Source organism: Penicillium hispanicum (assembly GCF_028827665.1).
Source record: "Penicillium hispanicum strain IBT 35686 chromosome Unknown utg000008l_segment0_segment0, whole genome shotgun sequence".
In the NCBI taxonomy this organism is placed as follows: Eukaryota; Fungi; Ascomycota; class Eurotiomycetes; order Eurotiales; family Aspergillaceae; genus Penicillium; species Penicillium hispanicum.
In genome coordinates, this window is record NW_026623200.1 from 1,947,073 (window position 1) to 1,969,099 (window position 22,027).

The 22,027-nt window shown below is 50.3% G+C and overlaps 8 protein-coding genes across 8 annotated transcripts; 4 read left to right on the top strand and 4 right to left on the bottom strand.

Annotated features, from left to right (window-relative positions):
- Positions 1 to 85: 85 nt before the first annotated feature.
- Positions 86 to 1,218, bottom strand: N7459_009579 (uncharacterized protein; the record flags this gene model as incomplete). Its single annotated transcript, XM_056948747.1, has 2 exons — positions 86 to 642; positions 702 to 1,218. 2 exons carry the CDS (start codon positions 1,216 to 1,218, stop codon positions 86 to 88), a joined length of 1,074 nt encoding a protein of 357 aa, XP_056795972.1.
- A 723-nt stretch (positions 1,219 to 1,941) lies between these two features.
- Positions 1,942 to 4,187, top strand: N7459_009580 (Hsp70 family protein; the record flags this gene model as incomplete). The annotated part of the gene is given in 9 exon segments (XM_056948748.1): positions 1,942 to 2,540; positions 2,608 to 2,647; positions 2,669 to 2,713; positions 2,764 to 2,833; positions 2,891 to 3,249; positions 3,318 to 3,424; positions 3,436 to 3,721; positions 3,760 to 3,889; positions 3,979 to 4,187. The coding sequence occupies 9 exon segments, from the start codon at positions 1,942 to 1,944 to the stop codon at positions 4,185 to 4,187; spliced, it is 1,845 nt and encodes a 614-aa protein (XP_056795973.1).
- A 2,170-nt stretch (positions 4,188 to 6,357) lies between these two features.
- On the top strand, positions 6,358 to 7,954 carry N7459_009581 (uncharacterized protein; the record flags this gene model as incomplete). The annotated part of the gene is made up of 4 exons (XM_056948749.1): positions 6,358 to 6,526; positions 6,594 to 6,697; positions 6,750 to 6,821; positions 6,884 to 7,954. 4 exons carry the CDS (start codon positions 6,358 to 6,360, stop codon positions 7,952 to 7,954), a joined length of 1,416 nt encoding a protein of 471 aa, XP_056795974.1.
- A 422-nt stretch (positions 7,955 to 8,376) lies between these two features.
- On the bottom strand, positions 8,377 to 9,164 carry N7459_009582 (gluconokinase; the record flags this gene model as incomplete). The annotated part of the gene is made up of 2 exons (XM_056948750.1): positions 8,377 to 8,829; positions 8,916 to 9,164. 2 exons carry the CDS (start codon positions 9,162 to 9,164, stop codon positions 8,377 to 8,379), a joined length of 702 nt encoding a protein of 233 aa, XP_056795975.1.
- Positions 9,165 to 10,606: 1,442 nt separating this feature from the next.
- Positions 10,607 to 12,255, top strand: N7459_009583 (vacuolar protein sorting-associated protein 26; the record flags this gene model as incomplete). Its single annotated transcript, XM_056948751.1, has 5 exons — positions 10,607 to 10,826; positions 10,889 to 11,361; positions 11,432 to 11,456; positions 11,574 to 11,690; positions 12,011 to 12,255. 5 exons carry the CDS (start codon positions 10,607 to 10,609, stop codon positions 12,253 to 12,255), a joined length of 1,080 nt encoding a protein of 359 aa, XP_056795976.1.
- Positions 12,256 to 12,627: 372 nt separating this feature from the next.
- On the bottom strand, positions 12,628 to 18,083 carry N7459_009584 (uncharacterized protein; the record flags this gene model as incomplete). Its single annotated transcript, XM_056948752.1, has 6 exons — positions 12,628 to 17,187; positions 17,244 to 17,332; positions 17,392 to 17,598; positions 17,654 to 17,827; positions 17,878 to 17,944; positions 18,006 to 18,083. 6 exons carry the CDS (start codon positions 18,081 to 18,083, stop codon positions 12,628 to 12,630), a joined length of 5,175 nt encoding a protein of 1,724 aa, XP_056795977.1.
- Positions 18,084 to 18,488: 405 nt separating this feature from the next.
- N7459_009585 (uncharacterized protein) lies at positions 18,489 to 20,685 on the top strand (the record flags this gene model as incomplete). Its single annotated transcript, XM_056948753.1, has 7 exons — positions 18,489 to 18,561; positions 18,625 to 18,704; positions 18,771 to 18,896; positions 18,964 to 19,043; positions 19,580 to 19,771; positions 19,816 to 19,990; positions 20,059 to 20,685. The coding sequence occupies 7 exons, from the start codon at positions 18,489 to 18,491 to the stop codon at positions 20,683 to 20,685; spliced, it is 1,353 nt and encodes a 450-aa protein (XP_056795978.1).
- Positions 20,686 to 21,046: 361 nt separating this feature from the next.
- On the bottom strand, positions 21,047 to 21,815 carry N7459_009586 (RWD domain-containing protein; the record flags this gene model as incomplete). Its single annotated transcript, XM_056948754.1, has 2 exons — positions 21,047 to 21,672; positions 21,749 to 21,815. 2 exons carry the CDS (start codon positions 21,813 to 21,815, stop codon positions 21,047 to 21,049), a joined length of 693 nt encoding a protein of 230 aa, XP_056795979.1.
- Positions 21,816 to 22,027: the final 212 nt, after the last annotated feature.

The window sequence follows — 22,027 nt, forward strand, 5'->3', positions numbered from 1 at the left end:
GGCTTAAAACCCTCCTCGATGATGAACCAGCCAAAACAACACAACCACCGGGAAACAGACAAGTGAAGCCCATCCAGACTCCAGATCATTCGTCCTGGTCTTGTTCAGTCGACTTGTCGTCGTCCGCCGGGTCTTCCGCGTCCTCAACTACCACACATGCTTCGGTGCTTATTTCGTAACCAGAAATGGCACACTCATCGATCCATCCGCGAGCAATGGCGGGATGCACCAACATCAAAACACGACGACCGTCCAGTCTGGTGCTATCTCTTCGTAGGAAATGCAAGGTATGGGCCTCCATCGTTTTCGAGTATTGCTGAAAGGTCTCGGGCAGGCGATCCAGCCGATGGAACTCGAAGTGGCCTCGCATATTCGCTTGAGCCGAGGCTGTCTCTGCTACCACCTGACAGAGTTTGTATAGTTCGTCACGGCGCTTGCTCTCCACTTCCTGGCTTGCGGGCTTCCTGAGCAGCCATTGGATTGGCTCAATGGAAAGGATATCGTCCACCAATTGACCGATGAGTGCTTGGCGGCGCTCTCGATGGTAAGATCCAAGTTTGGTGCTCGGCGCCTGCGCCTCCTTCACTGAATTTGCCAGACGGAGTGTTTCCGATCTCCAAAGTGCCGCGTTGAGTGGGTTGGCTAGCAGCGCAAGGCCATGGTCAGTATGCATATCTAGGGACGGCAGGCTGCAGACATACTTTCGAGGAATCTCTCATACAGATGCTGTAGCCGTGCACCGAACTTCTCGTCTCCTTCAGCGTCTGTCGAGTCCATTTTTCCATCAAAGTACCAGAATGGGGCCTCGAAAAACCTGGCAAAGAGTTCTTTGAACAGCAGGGTTTCCATGAAAACCTCGAGAATCATATCCCGATGGATATGCGAAAGACGTCCAAGGAGGGTCTCCCAATTCTCTTGCACGCAGTATCCCTTGAGGCTGCTGATGATGGTGCGCTTCTGCGTCTCGGAGAGCCTTTCCACGTCCTGAGGCTCCGACGCAGCAAACTCCGAGACCCAGCATTTGACTCGCAGTTGGAGTGCAATCACATCTTTCTTCATGTCGAAATAGTCAAATGGCGGCCCCCAGGCAATCGCCCCTGCCTTGATGAAGGCCCGTTTGTCGAAGAGATCTTTCAAGTATACACTGTACGCAACGCGGCTAAATACCTTTTGGTCTTTGGCTGACACGCTCTTAGTGTTCTGTGTATGGTTCGACATCTTGGCTCGCTTGTGTGGCTGCTCTGTAGAAGACTGCTTGAAAAGGATGTCAGATCGAACGTACAGGGGTACTTAAAGGAAACCTTCTCACCTGAGAACTCTGTCTCGCTCGGGTGGTGACCATGCTGGAAGGGATAGAGAGAGTGAAAAGAAAAGAAGGAAGGGGAAAAGGGGGGTCTCAAGAGATTCAAGTTCTGCCTTATGCGGTTTCTGCTTTGTTTGTCTACTTGGTAGGGGGACGCATCGATCCAGCCATGTTTCTTTCAGCGCCCGATTCGGGCCAAATGTTCCAGGACCACTCAATGAGACCAGTTTTTCTTTGATTTCGATTTGGACGAAACCGGGAAGGCATCTCCCAGTCGATTCGCTGATCGTGCTGAAGGGCCGGTGGGTGACATGTCCGTTTCTTTGTCTATTTCGTCGAGCAGCACGATTCCCATAGGTCAGATAGTTTCAGTTATCTTTCTCGTGGTACAGACATTCGGGAACATGAATTTAGACATACGATAGCATGCTCAGTTGAAAAAAAAAAAAAAAAAAAAAAAAAAAAAAAAAAAAAAAAAAGGCCAAGACAGAAACATATTGCACTCCAGGACCACTATCGCGTGTTGAGGCAAACCGCCAAAAATTTATAAAAGCGTAGGTCACCTCATCAGTGTAACTTATTCCTCTAGGAATACCTTCTGAGCACACAGGAAGGGTACCCCTTGATCTTCAAGCAAGATGGTATCGGAGGGTGGCCACAAGCTCATTGTGGGCGTGGACTATGGCACCACCTACACAGGTAAGTGTAGCTCCACCAATTTGATTTTCCAACTTGACACTTCGCAAATAGGGGTGACATATGTTTCCATGAGCCATGGTCAAGTGAGCAGCATCAATTTCATTGATTATTGGCCTCCAGGCAAGGGTGCTTTCAAGACCCCGTCCCTCGTTTCATACATCCAAGGTACTGGACCACCTCTCTGGGGTTTGGAGGTTCAGCCAGGCATGAAATCATATGCCTGGACGAAGCTGCTCTTGAACCAGGATCTCGAGCATCAGGATTTCAATGATGAAATCCTGGAGAAGATCACTGGTTCAGGAATCCTGAAGCTGCCCGACGGGAAAGAAGCTGTGGACGCGGTAGCAGACTTTCTATCCCAGGTCTACGCGCATATCCCTGCAAAAATCGAGCTTTCTCACAGCCACCTAGTGGACTTGTGCGATGTGCCAGTTGATTTCTGGTTCACAATACCAGCTGGCTGGTCTGAAGGGACACAGTGTCTAATGCGTCAAGCGATCAAAAAGGCAGGATTCGGATCGAGCTCTCTGCATCAGGTGTGGATCACCACAGAACCTGAAGCTGCGGCTCTTGCTGTCTTTAATGACAGAATTTTTGATCTCAAGTAAGTCCGATGCTAATCAGGGTTTGTATTTGATGAAATTTGTTTGTTGACTGAATGGTTAGCCCCATGATGGAGTTCTGATCTGTGACTGTGGAGGTGGCACGGTGGTAAGACTTCTCAATTGGCTATTTTCGTTTCGAATCTCACAATAAACTAGGACATCGCAACATACTATGTCACCGACATTGACCCGAGGATCTGTTTCGATCAGATTACCACAGCTACAGGTATGATACACAAAATCAAAATACAGCTGGCAATAATTGGACACTAACAGATTATAGGAGCCAAATGTGGTGGAACTGCGGTTGACAGCCGATTCTACCAACTACTCTCTAACAAGCTAGAGGGGGCATTTGAAACTCTGTCGCCTAGCGATATCGGGCCTGGAAGCTCATTCATGAACTTCTTTGAAACAGTCAAAAAAGAGTTTGACGGCGAAGGAGAAAGATCCTGGGATCTCTTTCTTGATTTGAACGTTCCGAGAATCGATCCCACATTCTTCAATCGGAGACGACGGTCGATCATTCTTCGCTCCCAAGATCTCCGGGATTTATACGACCCGATTCTCGGCAAAATCTTTGCCCTGATTCTATCTCAGATCACAGCTGCAAACAACAAATTTCGGCGACATGTCATCAATGTCAGTGTTCTCTTGTTCGTATTGAGCAGGTTATGTGCAAACCTAACTCTGAATGTTATGTTCTATAGAAGGTTGTGTTGGTTGGTGGGTTTAGTGCCTCGCCTTACCTCCAGAACACACTGAGACGTGCTCTGAAGCAGGTTGGCAACGTCTCTATGCTTGTTCCTGGCAATCCGTTAGTATCAGTCCTTATGAGTTCGAAAGCCTAGAGAGGGATCTAATCATGGATATCTTAGGAGAGAAGCTATCGCTTATGGCGCAGCACTTCAAGGTCTTCGGGGATACTCTCCCCCAACTTACAAGTGCTGGCGACATTACGGTCTTCCATCAGGGCAGCAGTTCCTGCTTGTCCACCAAAACAACTTTCAGGGGCTTGGAGATATGTCTCGCCTATCACGGGGGAACAGGTCCCTCTGTTGGGTTCTACACAAGGTGTGTCGTTTCAAAAATATATATGCATGTCCACTACACAGTATCAAACTGACGAATCACTTCAAATAAAAGAACCAGAGGTACCCGAATGGCTTCCAGACGTCTCAGAGAATTCAATTGCACCATTGGCAACATGATTTGCTTGTCAAGCCTGTGGGGATCTACGAATGCGACCTCCCAGCTGCGCCAGAACAATTGAATGACTCCGGTATGTCTAGGTTTTCTGACCTCGGCTCTATGCTTATACTTTAATGCCGGTGCCAAACCAATGCTAAAAAAAAAAAAATTCAGATCCAGCTGTCCGTTGCATCGATTATATTCAATGTCACTTCGCTGGCCTTGACCTTACCCAGTTCCCTCACCAAACCATCGCTGGACAAACGGTCTATTACCTGGAAATCTTTATCCGGGTGTCCCTTATGGTTAGTGATCGGATGATAAATTTTAGTGCATATACACTCGGCAAGGTGATCGGACAGAAGCAGCTGGCCATGGCTTATGATTGATGGTATGCGATGGAGATGGTGCATCAGATCTGTTCGGCTGGGCCATCGAGTCTGCCTTGCCCACTGATTTTGCTTGCTGTGTTATTTGGTGTTTGTGTACTTGGTCATCCTTTGCAATTTGCTACATGTGTTAGCTCTTCTAAGCAGACAATTCTCCCTTGTAATGACTTGCAGTTGGCCAACTATAATTAATGTAGTATAGCCTTTTGTAGACATGAACAAGCTCGCAGCCAACCTATGTAGATCGACCCACGTCTGCCCATGAGAGTTGGTCGTACATGCCGGCTCTAGCTTCAGTGTTTGTAGCTTTTATTTGTGTAAACACTACTGGATTGATTTCAATTTACATTGACAAAGCTGCCAGCTCACTACCTGCAGCTCACTCCGTATGATCGTCCCTAGAAACTCAATCCCTTTCTCCAAGCCTCATCCCTGAGATCAGCACTCTTTTAGACGACCTTGAAACTCTCACCCGGAATTGCATCGGTTCTCATTGTAGAGCCTTCCGGTATCCAAGTCATAATGCCACTCGTCATTTCCCACGCCCGAGAGAACATAAAGTCTCCAGCTGGGATCATATTTAAGCTTTACCTGTTTGGGACGCTCGTAGTTCGGGCCATAGAAATCCTGCGTGAAATTTCCGGTATAAGAATTGGCTTCGTTTATGTATCCCCCTACATTCTAACTTGCGCAGATGATAAGTCCATGTGCCCACTTGATAGTCAATGGCCTCAATGAACAGGGACTGCCACGAGGCGTTAGCTTAGTTTGACTTGACGGCACTATAAGAGACTGGCGACCCAAATGCATGGAAGATAAATCCCACTGGCACAGATTTCAGGAGCTGGTTATCGATAGAGCTGTTGAAAGAATCCTAGTCGCTTAGGTAGGCCATTCTGCATTATTGGGTGACTTTGCATATCATATGAAGAAAATATTGTTTTTTTGTTGAGACACATCATGAAATGAAGGGTTATGATGGAGTCTTATGTAGTGATGCAGACGAGGACAGTATATTGTTATGGTATTGCTCTTGCTGGGTTAGAGTGAGGGGCTCCACTGGCCAAGAGAAAAGAAAGGAAAAACGGACAAGTAAAGAAGCTAAGATTATGAAAAAGAGAAGCTGTCTGGATCACGTTTGAGCCATCGAAGTACAATGTCACTGCCGAAAATGGACCGAAGATACAAATAGTTAACATCGCAGAAATGGTAGGACGTTCACCGCATTCATGTTCTCGTCTCAATATCTTAACGCCTGGCACGGCAGGACCAGAAGATTGCCACTGAACAAAAATATGTAACGCTTAAGCTTACTTTGTCTGCAAGCCTCACGATCATGAATATGGCGGTTTGAAAAGAACCTTGGAACCATTTTGGCGGTATAGAAAAGGCCCGTATTCCGTTCAGATATCAGATATTCCCAATCCGGTAGCCAAGCACAGGAGTAAAAAGCGACGATCGACTTGCTTGTTATATGTTTCTCTCGATGATTGTCTTGGTTGGTTACCACCAGGGCAAGCTCATCAAGAAGGCTTGTCGACTGGCGAAGCCTAGTGCATCTGATTTGGTCCATGCAGAGCGTAATTCAACGCAGGCTCCATTAGCTCAGCCAGTGCAAGAAATGTGCTGATTTTCTAGTCCTTTTCAAACAAGTTCTCCTTTTTACTTTTTACTTTTTTTTTGTTCTCTTGGTTGGATCTCCTACGGCAGGGCGTATTAAATGAGACGATTGTTATTCTGCTAGAGGATAAACTGGAGTCATTACTAGACCTTATTTCATACATACTTTCTCGACTAATATATATCGTTCAAGGGTTCAGTAAATGATGCACAGGGAAAAGTATAGATTCGTATGGTCCCCGTAGGTAGAATAATATAGATATATCCCTAGCACCTACCAACCCTTTGAGGACTGGAAAGACCGCTGCCAAAGACACAACTAGGGCTATACTTCTGATAACCTCTGAATTTCCATTTCCCACAATTTGCACATTTATCTCGCCGCGATGATCGCATCGACATGCGGGGATCACGTGGCTACCGTCGGTTACCGTCGGCGCAATCTGCTGCATTGATAAACGCTCATGCGCCGTTCCCATCGACTTGGATTTCATCGGATACAGACTCTCGAGACTTCTTTTCTTTCGTTCTTCCTTGCAGGACCTCAACTATGAGCCTCTTGCGTAGCGGGGGCACCATTCCCCGCGTCTTGCGGCCCTGTCGACCCCATAGTCTTCTCCGCACTCGGTACCCCATACCGCCCGTCTCCAGCCGCGGGCTCCACGCAGGGAGGTCGTTATGGGCGATCAAGTCGCAGATTCTGAAGGACGTCGGTGAAGGTAAGCCACGACATGGAGAGCATGGAGAGCGGATTTATCGGGAGAGTCGGTTGCTGATGATCCCTAGGTATCACCGAGGTCCAGGTGATCCAGTGGTATGTGGAAGAAGGCGCGCATATTGAGGAATGGAAGCCTTTGTGTCAGTATCAGTCGGATAAGGCTGTTGACGATGTCAGTTCTTCTCGGCCTGTTCCTTTCGGAGCTGGAATGCTTATAAGTGCAGATTACTTCAAGGTATGGGGGCGTCATCAAGAAGCTCCACTTTGAAGCTGACGACACAGTCCCAACTGGAATGGTATGTTGCAGAAACACCTCGTCCACCTCAATCATATCATCTCTGACGCCTGTATTCCTTAGGCACTGTGTGACATCGAGGTGGAGGATGGGAAATACCCAGACGAAAATCCGCCGCATGAGGCGAGCGCAGAGCCAGAGACGGCCCCGTCGACCCCGGAGTCTCAAGTTGTGGCAGCAACCCAAGCAGCTGAATTGTCTCCGCAAACACAACTAGAACCAGAGGCGCTGGTCGAGACGCCTAAATCGAAACACGCATCCCTAGCCACTCCGGCTGTGCGGGGACTACTGAAGACTCATAAAGTCGACATCCTCGACATCAACGGGACAGGAAAAGACGGAAGAGTCATGAAGGAAGACGTGCTGAATTTTGTAGAGCAGCGGGATGCTCCAGCCGCGTCATTGCCTACGCCAGATACACGACAGATCGAATCCGTGGAAAAATTGACCCCAATCCAATCCGCCATGTTCAAAACGATGACCAAATCCCTCAACACGCCACACCTCCTCTATGCCGACGAACTCAACGCCGGCGACATCGCATCCATTCGCAAGAAGCTCGCCGGCGACGCGCGGGATCCCAAGAAAATCACCTTCCTCCCTTTCATCGTGAAAGCCGTCTCCCTCGCGCTGAACGACTTCCCCATTCTCAACGCACGAGTAGACACGAGCACCCCGGACAAGCCGCAGCTGATCATGCGCGCAAAGCACAACATCGGCATCGCCATGGACACGCCCGCCGGGCTCGTCGTGCCGAATATCAAGGACGTGGCGAGCCGGACGATCTTCGACATCGCGTCCGAGATTGCGCGGCTCGGCGCCCTTGGCAAAGCTGGCAAACTGACGTCGGCGGAGCTAAACGGCGGCACTATCACCGTCTCGAATATTGGTAATATTGGCGGGACCTATGTCGCGCCGGTCATTGTCCCGACGGAGGTGGCTATCCTGGGCGTTGGGCGGACAAGGTCCGTGCCGATCTTTAACGAGGCCGGTCAGGTCGCCCGTGGGGAGATGGTGAACTTCAGCTGGAGTGCAGACCATCGGGTTATCGATGGAGCGACTATGGCGCGCATGGGGAATCGGGTGCGAGATCTGATTGAGTCGCCGGAGCTAATGCTCCTGAACATGAGGTGACTAGATGTATTCGGAGCAGCATAGACCATCACATGCATATTTAATCAAGTATATTCAATGCCAGTGGTCTAATGCCGGGACTGATCATGGATATAATCCCAGGCAGAGATATATCGATCAACGATCCTAGAACAGCTTGTACACGGGTGTGAAATGACGAATTCTATTGAGTACATAGCCATAGCTGCTATGTCTTTCGTCTGTGGTATGGGTTATCAAGAGAGGGGCCTCGGCAGACCCGGAAAACCACGCTAGTAACAAAGTGCAAACCATATCGAATAAAACGCCAGAATAACGACATGACCAAGGGCTCAGGGAGCGGGCCATTCCAGAGAGTATTCATAAACTCCCAGGACACCAGATGAAGGGGAAGACCCTCTCCAATGCAGTCATACAGAGGGACGATCTAGCGCAAAAGGCCCTCATGGGTATTCAGAAAGCTTGGCCGTCACGGCATCCACCACATTCTGCTGCACCTCCTCCTGAGAACCTTCCACATTGATCGTAATGGTATCCCACTCGCCTTGTGGCTCCTCAAGTGCCTGCAATTGGGAACGAACCATGCCACTCTTCATATAATGTTCCTGGCGCTGACTGACACGCTGCATGAGCACGGCCTCACTGAGCTGGAGGTAGATGAAGTGGATCTGGACGGAGGGGGAGCCATAGGCAGCCACGCGCATGACATCACGGTACTTTTGCTTCAGTGCGGAGCAGGCGACAATAACGCCGGCAGGAGCATGGTTGTTGTTTGCCTCGGACGGGGACAGGGCTTCGATGGCCGCCTTGCGTAAGGAAATGAGCCAATCCCAACGGTCTTCGTCAGTGAGCGGGATGCCGTTGCCCATTTTCGCTTTGTTGGATTGAGGATGATACTGTTGTGGGATGTTTCGGATTAGACTGGTTTCTCTTGTATAGCCTCCGGTTGTGGCATAGAGGGAATGCGACAGCTTCAACATACATCGTCGCCTTCTAAGAAGGGTAACTCCAATTCTTTCTGCAAGGCCCAGCCCACTGTGCTCTTTCCGCACCCGGCGGGGCCGGTGACAACCCAAATATGTTGGACGGGCATCGGCTTGGGGGAATTATGTGAGGGGGTCGTGGACGACGTGACGTTACGCTCCAGGCCGGGCATGACGTGCACCTGGGAGGGATCTATTATGGCAGGCGTAACCGGTGGTGGCTGGGGCCGTTCCCCAGCGGAGAGCATTATGCTTGAGCAGAAGAATTGCGGATGTGGTTCTTTTATCAGCGAACCACTGGCGATGGATGGATACCCAGCAAAAGAAAATTGGCCGGGTCTCAATGGATGACGAAATGACGCGGCGGCGGTACACGGAACGGATGTGGGATGTTCTTGGGAGCCCTATACAGGTTGTTTGGTGTTCACCAGAAGAAATGCTGGGTGTTTTTAGAAAGGACCTGGGGTGATGTGATGTTGGGAAACCAGGCAAAGGCGAAGGGCAAGGAAAAGAAGTCGCGCAACAAGGCCCGGAAAAACATCTACTCTTTAAGTATGACGGTGGGTCGACGGGGAAAATGAAGAAACCAGAGGCCGAGTGGGGGAATGCAGGCCAGTCCGGCCGTGGCGGTGGTGATTGGCTTGCGCTGTCCGTGTCCATTACCCGAGTGGAGGAAGAGTGGGATGAGCCTCGGTGGAGTCGGGAGATCGATCGATAGGGGAGGCCCGGGGCACTCGGAGTTGGGGAAATACATGCCGTGCTTTTGCGTCTTCGGTGGATGAATGCTGGCCGGTTTCCTCAGAGATGGCCCTCAGTCCACTCCCATGATAACGCCTGCACTTTCCCGAAAGCTGCGCTGGCAAGCATGATGTCACTGTACACGGCCCGTAACTTGACTAATGGCGGTAAACAACCTGGAACCCCCACGCTAAGACACCGCCGCTTTGGGTCCGACAATCAAGGCGCAAATGAGGCATATGGATGTTATTGATAGTTGTAGTGCCCGCGGAGAGGTCCGTCAGGATCTAGGAAAGACCAGCAGGAAGGACTGACAACATGACGAAGTGCCAAGCAAGGTGTCGATGGCCCTGCCTGAGTATGGATGTTCTGCCGAACATACCATAAGCAGAACTACCACTTGCTTGCAATCGATGCGAGTCTCACGTATCTCGACAATGCGGGCCGCGAGGCATCACACGCTTCCGTTGCTAATATGTCACATTGCGGGACCAGCAAAAGATTGCCCGAGCGAGGTTCTGGCCTTGTCGGCATGCACGCACGGCAGCAAGTACGAATGCTTGCAGCGAGGCACCCAACTTGGATGGGGGCCGAGTCTCTTGCAAAACGCATGAAAAAAAGAGAACATCCAGTTGTGAATTCAGCCGTTGTTTTATTATGGCCACAAGAGCTTTCGAAAGCCTGTCACGTTGGTCCCATCTGGCGCTTGAGTGGCGAGTACGGTGGATCACGGTAGGAGAAAAAGGAGAGGGAAGACCACTACTTCAGGCCTGTGGATGAGAACTCCCTTGAAAACATCATATCATTGTAAAGCATGAGCAACAAAAGAATCAGAGGTTGTCTGTCATCTGCGAGGTGTGAAAGCCGCTGCCTGCGGGGTCTTACATAAGCAGCGAGGCCACGTTCTGGATCACCGCGTGAGCTCGACCTAGGCACTTCTGCGCTGCACACCATGGCTTCCCTCTTCTTTTCCACCCCCGTCGATATCGACGTTGTCCTTGATGACCTCGACAACCGCCAGACCGTCGATGTCAAGCTCGATAAGGGCCGCCGCGAGCGGGTTCCTCTTTACATGGATGGGGAGTCCGTCAAGGGCGCCGTGACAATCAGACCAAAGGATGGCAAGCGATTGGAGCACACCGGGATCAAGGTGCAGTTCATAGGCACAATTGGTGCGCATGCGCATCCTCAACACCGGCATCCAGATCCCGAGCTAACCATACCGGCCGTGTAGAGATGTTCTACGATCGAGGCAACCACTACGAATTCCTCTCGTTGGTCCAGGAACTCGCCGCGCCCGGCGAGCTGCTGCATCCCCAGACCTTCCCTTTCAACTTCAAGAACGTGGAAAAACAATACGAGTCGTACAATGGGATCAATGTGAAGTTGCGCTACTTTGTGCGCGTCACTGTCTCTCGGCGCATGGCCGATGTGATCCGCGAGAAGGACCTCTGGGTGTACTCGTACCGGATGCCGCCCGAGACCAACAGCCCAATCAAGATGGATGTCGGCATTGAGGATTGTCTTCATATCGAGTTCGAATACTCCAAATCCAAGTATCACCTCAAGGACGTGATTGTCGGCCGCATCTATTTCTTGCTCGTGCGACTGAAGATCAAGCATATGGAGCTTTCCATTATTCGGCGGGAGACCACTGGCTCCCCTCCAAATCAATATAATGAGAGTGAAACGCTCGTGCGGTTCGAGGTATGTGACCTGCCCGCCTTGTCTGCGGGGAGTTTATATCAGCGCGGGGACATGTCTAACAGAGGCTCAGATCATGGACGGTTCGCCTTCGAGAGGTTAGTATTCTCTGTCGACAGAATGGCCCTTGAATTTTGTTGATCCAGACCTTGAAATTTGATCGCACCGAGATCAAATGACATGTTCAAAACGCCCGCCTTACTGACGAGTGGCAGGTGAAACGATTCCCATCCGTCTCTTCCTTGGCGGTTTCGATTTGACACCCACCTTCCGCGACGTCAACAAGAAGTACTCGACAAGATACTATCTCAGCCTGGTGCTGATTGATGAAGGTGCGTTAATTGCTTCCAATAACCTCATATGCCCGTTACCTGGTCCTGCTGGTGCGGATGACAACAAATGATGGCCTTTCATACCCCCACGGTGTTGTGGATGGGTTTCATCATATCTTACCAATAACCGTCGGCTATTGGGATCAAAACGGTCGGGCCGGCCGGAAATCCCACGAAGTCTCTGGATCCCGACTCAACCCCCACGCTAAACCGGACTTGGCATCCATCTCGCATGGCGCTTCCACCAGTTTGGACTCGGACTTGACTATGTTATATCCTTGTCGTGTAGGATTTGGTCACTAACAATGTCTTTCATGTAGACGCCCGCCGGTATTTCAAACAATCCGAGATCGCCCTCTACCGACAAGCGCCCGAGATTGCCGCCACGCCGCAGATCGCACAGCAGCAGCAAATCCAGCAACAGGTCCTCCTTCAGCAACAGCAGCAGGCTCTGCCGCCAGGATCTGCGACTGCTGGCCCCGGACGAGACGTGACGACTATCCCACAACAGCAGCCTCAACCCCAACTCCCGAGTAACCCACCCGTGTCGGCCCCGGCGGCATAATACCTTGTGTCAGGTTGTTCGTATCGCTTCTATACCCACTTTCTGCCCAACTCCTCTACATTCCATTCGGGGTCCAATCATTCATTCCTCTGATTACGGTCATGTCACGATATCACTCTGTAGTCTACCGTTCTTGTTAACCATCTATCATCCATGCATCCTCAATGTGACGCTGCACAATGGCGGAAGCTTAGTTTAGCAACTCTTGGAAAGAAGACCCGTATTCCATGATGCCTGTCGATAGAAAAGGGGACTAGATACATAGAGATAAAAAAAAAGTACATTCGGCTCCACGGTACACCCGCACATGTCTTGTTCATATCTCTGAACCTGCATGCCCGCTGCACCTCTCCAACACTCTATCTTAATACCTCAGAAACGACCAGTTTCCTGCAACACATTGCTGAGAGCTTGGAGGACCTGTCCATCATCACGTTCCTTGCCAGCAACCTGTATTGCCTTCACAATCAGCGGGTACAGCCATTCCAGGTGCTTGCGATAGTGCCGTGGAGAACTGTCCCCGATGTCGGCTGTTGCTGAGACAGTCTTGATGACAGGTGGATCAGGAATAGCGGATGGCTCACTCTTGAGCTGGACCATATGAACAAGAAGATGCAGCAGTGCCTTGCGCGCTGGTGTGGGCTGCGGCATCAAACCACGGAGTGGCTGATCAGCAATGTAGGCCTTGAGCGCAGCCGCACAGCGGAGTAAGAGATAGGGGGATATAGACTGAGCCAGTCGGACCTGCGCATTTGCAGTCGAGGCTTCGGGGTCAGGACATGCTGCAAGCTCAGAGAGTGTGTCCACGACAGCATAGGCCATCTTGGGACGCAAAGTCGGTGGTGGGTCGAAGGTGCGCCCGGGGCGGATTCTATAAAAGTCCTTGAGAGGATTTTTCTCGATCGGGGCAGAAGGGACATCGAGACGTCGAGGGGCATAAATGAATGAGGAGTGGAAAAGTGCGGAAGCAAACTCGCGGCGAACAGAGTCGGCGATTGCAGAAGCTCCCAAGTACGGAAGAATGAGCATTTTTAGGCGGGTGAATGCTGCAATATCGAAGGCCTCGTCCGTCACAATGCGTGTGTTTGGCAACTGCTGAGCCTGGAAGCCGCGCGCGGAAACAATGCCATGAGTGCTATTAACGACACACTGCCAGAAGCGCGCTATCTCGGCCTCATTGCTTTCGGTATAGTGCCTTTCCACATAGGGCACTGCGACCTGGAGGATATTTAGAGAGGCAGTTGTCGCCTTCTGCCATAGGAAGGGCTCCCGCTCCTTGCCTTGCCAAGTGTATTTCTGCACAATAGGCACACCAAGCCGATCAAGCATTGTTGTGAGTGCACCATTCGTGAAGATGTCTTGCTTGATCCCGAATTCGGCCACATACCAACTAGCAAGGTCGACAACGTTCTTTGAGAAGGCGAGAAATGTCGGCTTCCTTGAGTCATTGTCAAGGCTCCATTGCGAAATTGCCGAAGCAGACAAATCAGCGAGACACAAGAGTATCGCTCCTTGGGATTCCTCTTTCTCCAAGCAGAGTGTTTTGATGCAGTCAATGACCGAAGATTGAACGGCAGACTGGCGGTCAACGTCTGAATAGTAGGGTGGAGATATTGAGTTCCACACAAGCAGACGCAAATGGTGGAGAACCTGTTCAATATACGCCATGGTCAACTGGTCTTTATAAAGGCGATAGACCTGCTGAAAGGTTTGCAAGTAGGCCAAGGCAGCATCCTGATTGGGTATATCCAGGCTGAGTCTCGTTTCGTCATCAGCGGGATGGCCATTCGCCCACAGACTCCAGGCGCATTGAAGAGCATCCTTGCTAAGACCGCTAGAAGACTGCACTCGGAGAAGGATAGCTGACAGACTGGCAAAAGTCGCTTCACTAAACTCCAGTAAATGCAAATCAACCAAAGCTTGCAAGTATTTCAGGAATCGTGTCCATGATTTGTCAAATTTTTCATCGCTCACAATGGTATCAAAAAAGCTCGTGATTAGATTTGAGATTCCCCTGACCATCACAACCGTGGACTCGACCCAGGACTTGAGTGTGTCTTTCGTGTTTCCCTGATTCGTCTTCACCTGGATTAGCGTGGCTTCGGTATCTTCCGCCATCAAGAAAAGGACTCTGTTGAGACATAACCGCCACGCCTTCGGCGAAAGTTGTTGACCGTAGGCATCAAAAATCCTTAGAAGTGTATGGATTGCACCGTTTCGGATTTCGGTTCTTGAGTCTCTTGTGATATCAACAATGCGAAGCAACAGTAAAAGCCAGAGAGAATTCCTTGAAATCGAGGAATTTGCATCACAGGCGAGTCTGCTCAGCTCTTCTTCACTGACAGTGACATCGACGTGACTCTCAATCGAGAATTTCTCGATTTGTCCTTGAAGAAAGTCGGAAACGTTCCAGAAGAACGAGGTAGTTGAAAGCGAAATGTTGAAGTCCTGCGTTTGGGAAGCAAAGCTCGAAAAGGAGTTCACCAAGCTTAACAGACAGGATGCAGGGAGCAGAGAGAGAAAATCAGAAGCAACAAGATGCAATGATTTGTATGCCGCGCGGACCAAGCGAGGTCCGGCTGGAAGAGCGGATGTCCTGCGCTCAGTCTTGGTAGTGAGCTGGTCACCATTTTCTGCCCTGGCAACCCCTTCAAAGACACCAGATATCAAATCAAAGGTCAGACTCCATCCACCCACGAAGGTCTCAGCGTATTGCTCGAGGATGTTTTGAAGGATCTCCAGGCTCTGCTCGTGAATTTCTATCAATGTGATGGGAAGAGACTTGACAGATGCGCCATCAGACGAGTACAGGGAGGCCACCTGGTCTTTGAGTGTCTGCAGGTTTCTTGTCTGGACCTTATTGTGTGTCTCTTCATCATCGCCCTCCTTAGGTTTCATTGTCGAGAAGATCAATGAATTCAGGATACTACTTGCCTGTAGGCGAAGGTTTGGGCTGATCGCAGTGTTTGCGGAGGTCAATATCAGGCTGTGCGTCAAAAGCTGCCATGCTCTATTATCCGCTTCGTTCAGCGATGATAGTCTTTCAAGATTCGCTCTGGCAAGTTCATTGCCTTTCTCCAGCACGAACTTGAGCTCCTCATCTTGCATTCTGGATTTACCGACAGTATGCGACACCCGCCGAGCATTTTGGTGTAACCGCCCAGGCCGCCTGGAGGATTGTGGGGAGCGAGGAATGTCAGACACCTCCGGGGCTTGTTCTTGCTGGTGGTCTTGGTCCGTGAAAGCAGAAAGATTCAGCAGTGCAAGTAACATCTCCTGGAACGAGGCACTTGGGTAATCGCTGGTGCTTTCGAACATCTTCGTTGATGCTGCTTGTACTGCAATGACCTCCGTTCCGAGATTTGCTGTGGGAACATCGTTGCCTGTGACGCCCGTATTTTCGCCTGTTGCACTAGCAGATTTCACCATTGCACTCGACGATATCCCGATGACTAGGCCAGTATACTGCAGTGTCTCGAGCAGAATGGACCAGGCCGGCTGGTCCAATGTTGGGCCTAGCGCAATTCCGAGGTTGACCAAAGCCCGCAGGCAAAGGAGGTTTCTAGTGCTCAAAGATACCGGGGGTCCTTCTGCGGCCAAGGAGCCAGAAGACTCGACCGGAAGCGAGTTGGTACGAGACAGATCTGCACCTTTCTGTTTCTTCTGAGGACTATCATTGTACTGTGGACCACTCGCAGTTGGAGTAGCAGGGCTCTGCGCTTTGGAACCACTTGTGCTCGCGGGCATAGCAGCTTTCCCGAGAGTTGTCAGAAAGGCATCGCGAGGCACAGATAGCCGAAGGAGACCTGCCACATGAGCCAACTTTTGAAATGCCCGAACGAGATTGTGGTAGAAGTCATCGTCAAGAGATGCATGTAGAAAGGTAGAGCAAGCTGCAAGAACAGCGGGCCAGCAGTTTTCAATAATCCCGGCGCAGGATTTGATTGCAGAGTACTGGATGTGTGAATGCAGATCCAGAGGATTTGTTGGTACGGGGGACTTCTTGGATGGCGAAGCAGTCTGAGCTCTTAATCCATCCGGTGACTGAAGATCTTGGGAAGACCTTGCCGAGTTGGGCCCCTGCTCTGCGGTCATCAATCGAGTCTTCCGTTTTTGTTTCAAGTCTGGAACTGTGAGCGGAAGAATAAACTTTGCCAGTCCTTCTGCAAAGCTGCTGATGCAGTTGAGCACCAAGCTATATACATAAGTCTCCGGGGGGAGCGGTGGGTCTGTCTTGTCAAGGAGCTCAATATAAGGCGTTCGAACCACACTCCACTGGTTGCTGATTCCCGGGACTTTGGTCTCGGTCGGAGGGACTGTTGATCCAATGACGCCCGCCACACCGCCAGTCTCAAGGGTAATCTGATCCTCTGTTGCAGATCTTGAGTGTTCAGCACGCAATGGGATTGTTGATTGGTTGCTGACACCAATCAATGAGGGCTTTTCAGAAGCCAGCTTGACAAGAGACGCCATATGATCGCGAAGAACATTCTTTCTACCGTCTTCGCCATCGTACAGCGAATATATCAGTCGTACAACACCTGGCTCAGTATAAAGGCCTCGGAAAATCTCCATGCACAGCACTCGCTTCCAGGGTGCTGTTCCATCTGGCTCAAGTAAATGAGTCAGTAGGCCGAATATCATTTCACATTCTGCAGGCAACAGAGACATGTGACGTTTCAGAAGCACAAGCAGGATTCTGGAAACCCGAACGGTCTGAGCAAATGAGTTTCGCTCTGATAGACACCGTACAGCCAAAGGAACTAGGCGAGCCCGTAACACGTAGGAAAGTTCGGTATGGCCAACAAAGAGACGACCGCTATTGAGAATAATACTCTCAATAAGCTCAAGCACGAAGGTCGAGGTCAGAGTCCTTTGGCGTAAGAATTGCAATGGTTCCCCGTCTATAAGACGACAAAGGTCATCCAAAACCTGGAGGAATATCAGCAGAAGAAACGGTACCGGGGAGCCTTGGAATACGGACGTACCTGTAGAGCATCGTGGGCAAATTGACCCAATTCTACAGCTTTGCCATCAACCTTGATGGTAGTGCTAGATTTAGCGTCACTAGGAAGTCCTAGTACGAAGGTCAGCCCGGTCTGATAGGAAGATAGAGAGGAGGCTTCTGAGACTAACTATCTTCATTTGACACTCTCTCGAATGTCAAAACCACAAGCTGCTGAAGGGTGGCAGCCGCAGTGCTGCTGACCGCGATCGTTTTACTGGCTTGGAGAGTTGCGCATATCTCTAAAGTGTTTGCGAGGAGCTCTCCACTGAGTTCGTTGGAGTAATACTGCAGTAGCGAAGGTAGCGATTGCAAAATTTTTAATTGGATATCCAGACCTAGGTCGTGTTAGCAGCTCATGCACAATACTTGGCTGGATTCTCGGTGACGAACTCAAGTTCGTTGTCTCTCTTAGGCCTGTCAATACGTCCTCTAAACGATGAGAAGGCAATGAGCGAGATGCAATCAGTCTTTGTAGACAGATCACCCCAATCCCCGCAAGTTTCGCATGTCGAGTATGACAGGCAATGATGAATGGCTCAACAAAAGTCGGTTTGCGAACAAGATCTAGATAACTACTTAGCTAGGTGCAGGCTCAAGTCAGCACACAATCATACCTGCTGCGATTTGTGCTTCAGATGTCGAGGGTAGAGCTTTTAGCTCATTGAGCGACTGTTCAGCGGCCTACATTCCTTTGGTTAGTGTCGCCGGGTTGGAGCTAGCGATTGGCCAGGGATGAGCTCACATTTCGCAAGTCAGAGTTCTTTCGACGCGACTCTTGGATGAGGTTTGAGAGCTCTATTTGCAAGAATTGGGAGGACATTTCCAACACAAAATGGTCGCATTAACGCATGGCCGGTGCTGCTGTCCCAAGGCCGAAGGTCCCGTGTCACCCGTACAGGGAGCTCTTGGACACAGGCCGGTGAGCAACTTCGCGAGTAGCTAGTAAAGGCACCAATGGGAGCCGTGTGGCATTCAGCTCTCACAATTCTGCGAGTCGCGTCAATGGTTTGTTGGGTCAGCGAATCCGTGTCGCAGTCAACAATCCCCGTGGCATCTCCAGGCGCCAAGAATCCCGATAAGATCAGTATCGCACGTGACTGTGCTTGGTCCAGCGCTGGCGGGCGGCAAAGGAAAGTGCCCCTCTCTAATTATTGTTCTTGACGAACACCCCACCACCTCACGTCGGCGGTACCATTTGAACAGAGTTCTTCCCTTTCTATTCATAATGACTGCAAAGGTTCCGAGAAATTTTCGGCTCCTAGAAGAGCTGGAAAAGGGAGAAAAGGGCCTGGGCGCAGGTGTGATCCCTCTGTTCCCGATAACAGTGGGCTGTATGCTAACCAATCCTTGTCAAATTACAGAGGCCTGCTCATATGGTCTCGCTGATGGAGAGGACATGATGATGAGCAACTGGAACGGAACAATTCTCGGACCTCCTCACGTTCGTGGTCCCCTGCCTCGTTTTCCGATACTGTCGCATGTACATGACACTAAATGAGGATTCCAGAGCGTCCATGAGAATCGGATATACAGCGTTAACATCCACTGCGGACCCGACTACCCCGATAACCCTCCAACCATTCAATTTGTCTCACAGGTCAATCTGCCCTGTGTTGATCCACGTTCCGGAAAGGTAAATATCAAGTCAAGCGGGCACTGCAGCATAAGAGAGGGGTTGCTAATGATCCTTCTATGGCTAGGTGGACCCCAGCAAGCTTCCCACCCTTGCGCAGTGGAAGCGAGACAATACCATGGAGACCGTTCTCATAGAGCTTCGCAGGTAAGATAATTCCCCAGGCTGCCAGATGCAGTTCTTTACTGACTCTCATTATTTAGATATATGGCTCTTCCTCAGCATAAGAAACTGCCGCAGCCGCCGGAGGGTTCGACTTTTTAAAGCCTACATTTCGTCTATAGGGCCCATTCAGAATCCGGAGTACCGCGGTTTTCCTTCAATTTTCTTGCTTCTTTTTCTTGTTCTTTTTTCGTGATTATTATCCTAGAGCATGTACAGTCTTTGCATAACAGCATCGGCGCGGTTTCTTTGGAAGCCCAATCTTATTTCTTCGGTGGCCAATTCCTGCTCTGGTTCTACCCATTGTCGTTGTAGCTGGTCCTCTTTCGAATTAATAATATGTCCCGTCACATGCTCTTACATTTTGGACTTTTATGGGGTTTAATATCAATTCTCGAGGAAGGATTTAAGAAAAAAGGATCGGGGTCTGCTATTTATTGCATCATGGTGTGACCTTCCCTGCAACCCATGCATATTGGCACACGTATACTGGAGAAGCTTCCATATAACGCTGCATTCAGATTCTCCTTTGAGTTGGTCCTTATTGCAGGCTATTTTGAGAAGCCCGATGGGCTTCAGAATGGTCGGGGTGGTCACGTGGAATTGATATCATCACATGCCGTCCTACTTAATTTCTCGGAGCGCGCATCCTCGACTTCACGGAATGCACAGAGTGGTGGTACCAAAGTATTCTGGGGCCCATCGCTTTGCCTGTAAGAAGACTTTGGGTTTTCAACCTCCAGTAATCAGCTAATAGTCTGTTTGACCTAGGCTTGGCACTCTATCGAGCCCTTCTCCGACAATGTTCCCGATCGACCGGTAGCGCGCCGTGGCTCGGCGAGACCAGCTTTCTCGTCAAGCAAAGATTTCGAAGATACAAGGAGATGCAGAGCCCGACTCAGGTGAACAATGCTCTGAAAGCTGGTTATGAAGTGCGTCCTTGGATCCAGAACTCGTCTGACCCCGACTTATGCTAATATGAGGATTTGTTCGAGAATAGTCCCTAGATCTGCTTCACTCCGCATCTAGAGGGAGTCAAAGAGATATTACCCGACTCACCACGATCCTCGCACAAGCCAAGGCCATAAAAGAGAGAAATAGTGCCTCACAGCGGGAGGCACGGAAGGCGAACCCTCCGAAGCCGCTAACCTCTAAGCAATCCCGAAAGGCACAGTCTATTAGCTTCCAAGAAGCGACGCATCGACGGCATCCCGATACCCCTTCAATTCTTCTCAGACCAAGGCCATTGGTGCACGGGAAACGGAAAATCCCGGTCCTCGTCAGTGCACGAGGAGTTCCCTTCTTGCGCATTAAGAAGCCACAACCGCGGAATCTCAGCGGTGTTATACGGAAAAAACTTGAAACACGTTGGAAACGCATTGTTGACCGAGACCGTTTGCAATCAGAACTTCGTTTTGCCATGGATGAGGATGCTTGGGATTTTTTGACCAACACGGAAGAACAGTGCACATGGGCCGAGGGGGTCAAGTTGTCTCTGAAACACATCCAAAACAGAATCGTCGAGTCAGACACGAGAAATCGGGAACTTGCCGAGAAGATGTGGCAGGTTGTACTTCGGGAGCGAGAATTGGCTGCCAAAGAAATGGAGAAAGAAGAACAGAGTTGATCTCTTTGCATACTGGCATTATCCATCCACCATGCACCATTTCGGCACCTGTTCGAGCTCAAGGTCCGGACTTATCCCCACCTGTCTCACTGTCATATTAACTTGTTCGACTGCCTATTACCAAATGATACCCCATTTTAGTACAATATGACCACTTAATCGTTATATCTCGGTCGACTTCCTACCTCAGCCACTTGACAAGTAATTAGGGTAATGGTTCCGGGGAGAATAACAATATATACTACGCAACGTAGCCTAGTGAGTAATGTCGGTGTATAATGACCATGAATTTAGACCAGGGGCAATATCTTCAAAGGAGACCGATGGCTGATATCAACTCTTATGTGTAACTTTTGATAATTCAAGCAGCCAGCTTGAGCTTTTCCACTGCCGGCAGAGCATCCTCGCCTTCTTCATCATAATCGCCCTTACCAGCCAACCCTCTCTCCCACAGCTGTCGTCCAGTAAGCTTCTTCTCTTCCTTCCCGGACTTTTTCTTCTTATCTTCTGCTTCCTTCTCCTCCCGTTGCCGCTGCTCCTCGTCCTGGATTTCTTTTTGAAACCGTGCATTCCACCCCAAAAAGGTCTCCCGGTTGACTGGTGTGCCCTGGAATTTGCGGTTCTCCTCTTCTTCGGCCTGAGCTGCGGCCATCTCTTTTTCTGCTTGGACGGCGTTCGCGCGCTCCGCCATGAGGAGTTCCGCGCTTTCCTTCAATGCGCTCACAAGTGTGAATACCATGGCCATTCCCATGTTCTCCTCAATAGTGGGCTGTAAGGCTTCGAGGAGCCGGTCGCGGTCCTCTTGAACGTCTAACCTGGGGTTCTTGGGCGCATCTGGTGGGGAGGTAATGTTGAGTTCTGGGGCGACATCGGGATAATCTTCGGGGTATGAGACTTCCAGCTGTATCACAGGCTTCTCGGATTCTTCGGCATCATTTTCGGGGTTGTCGAGGGTTATCGATACTCTATATGCGGTTTCGGAAATGTCTAGGAGGCGGAGTCAGGCTTGGTGTCAAACATTTTCTGAAGGCATGAGGATATCCAACCACCGTCTAGCACTGACCTGTAATCTCATCGGGGAAGATTGAATCGAGGACTTCACGCTCCTCTACTTGGTCTTCGCGGCCCATTGTTTCTGGCTCCCGCGTGACTTGGCGGGGTATTGATCGGGTGAACTTGTCGAACGAGGGTGGATAGAACGTTTGGGAATTGAGATGCGAGTCCGACGTCCCAACTTGGCCGGAGCAAAAATGCTTGGGGGAGATTGTTCTCAGCCAGATGACTGTATTGTCTCTGCGAAGGCGTTGTCGGTGCCGACATTGCGGTCCCGCATGCAAACTGG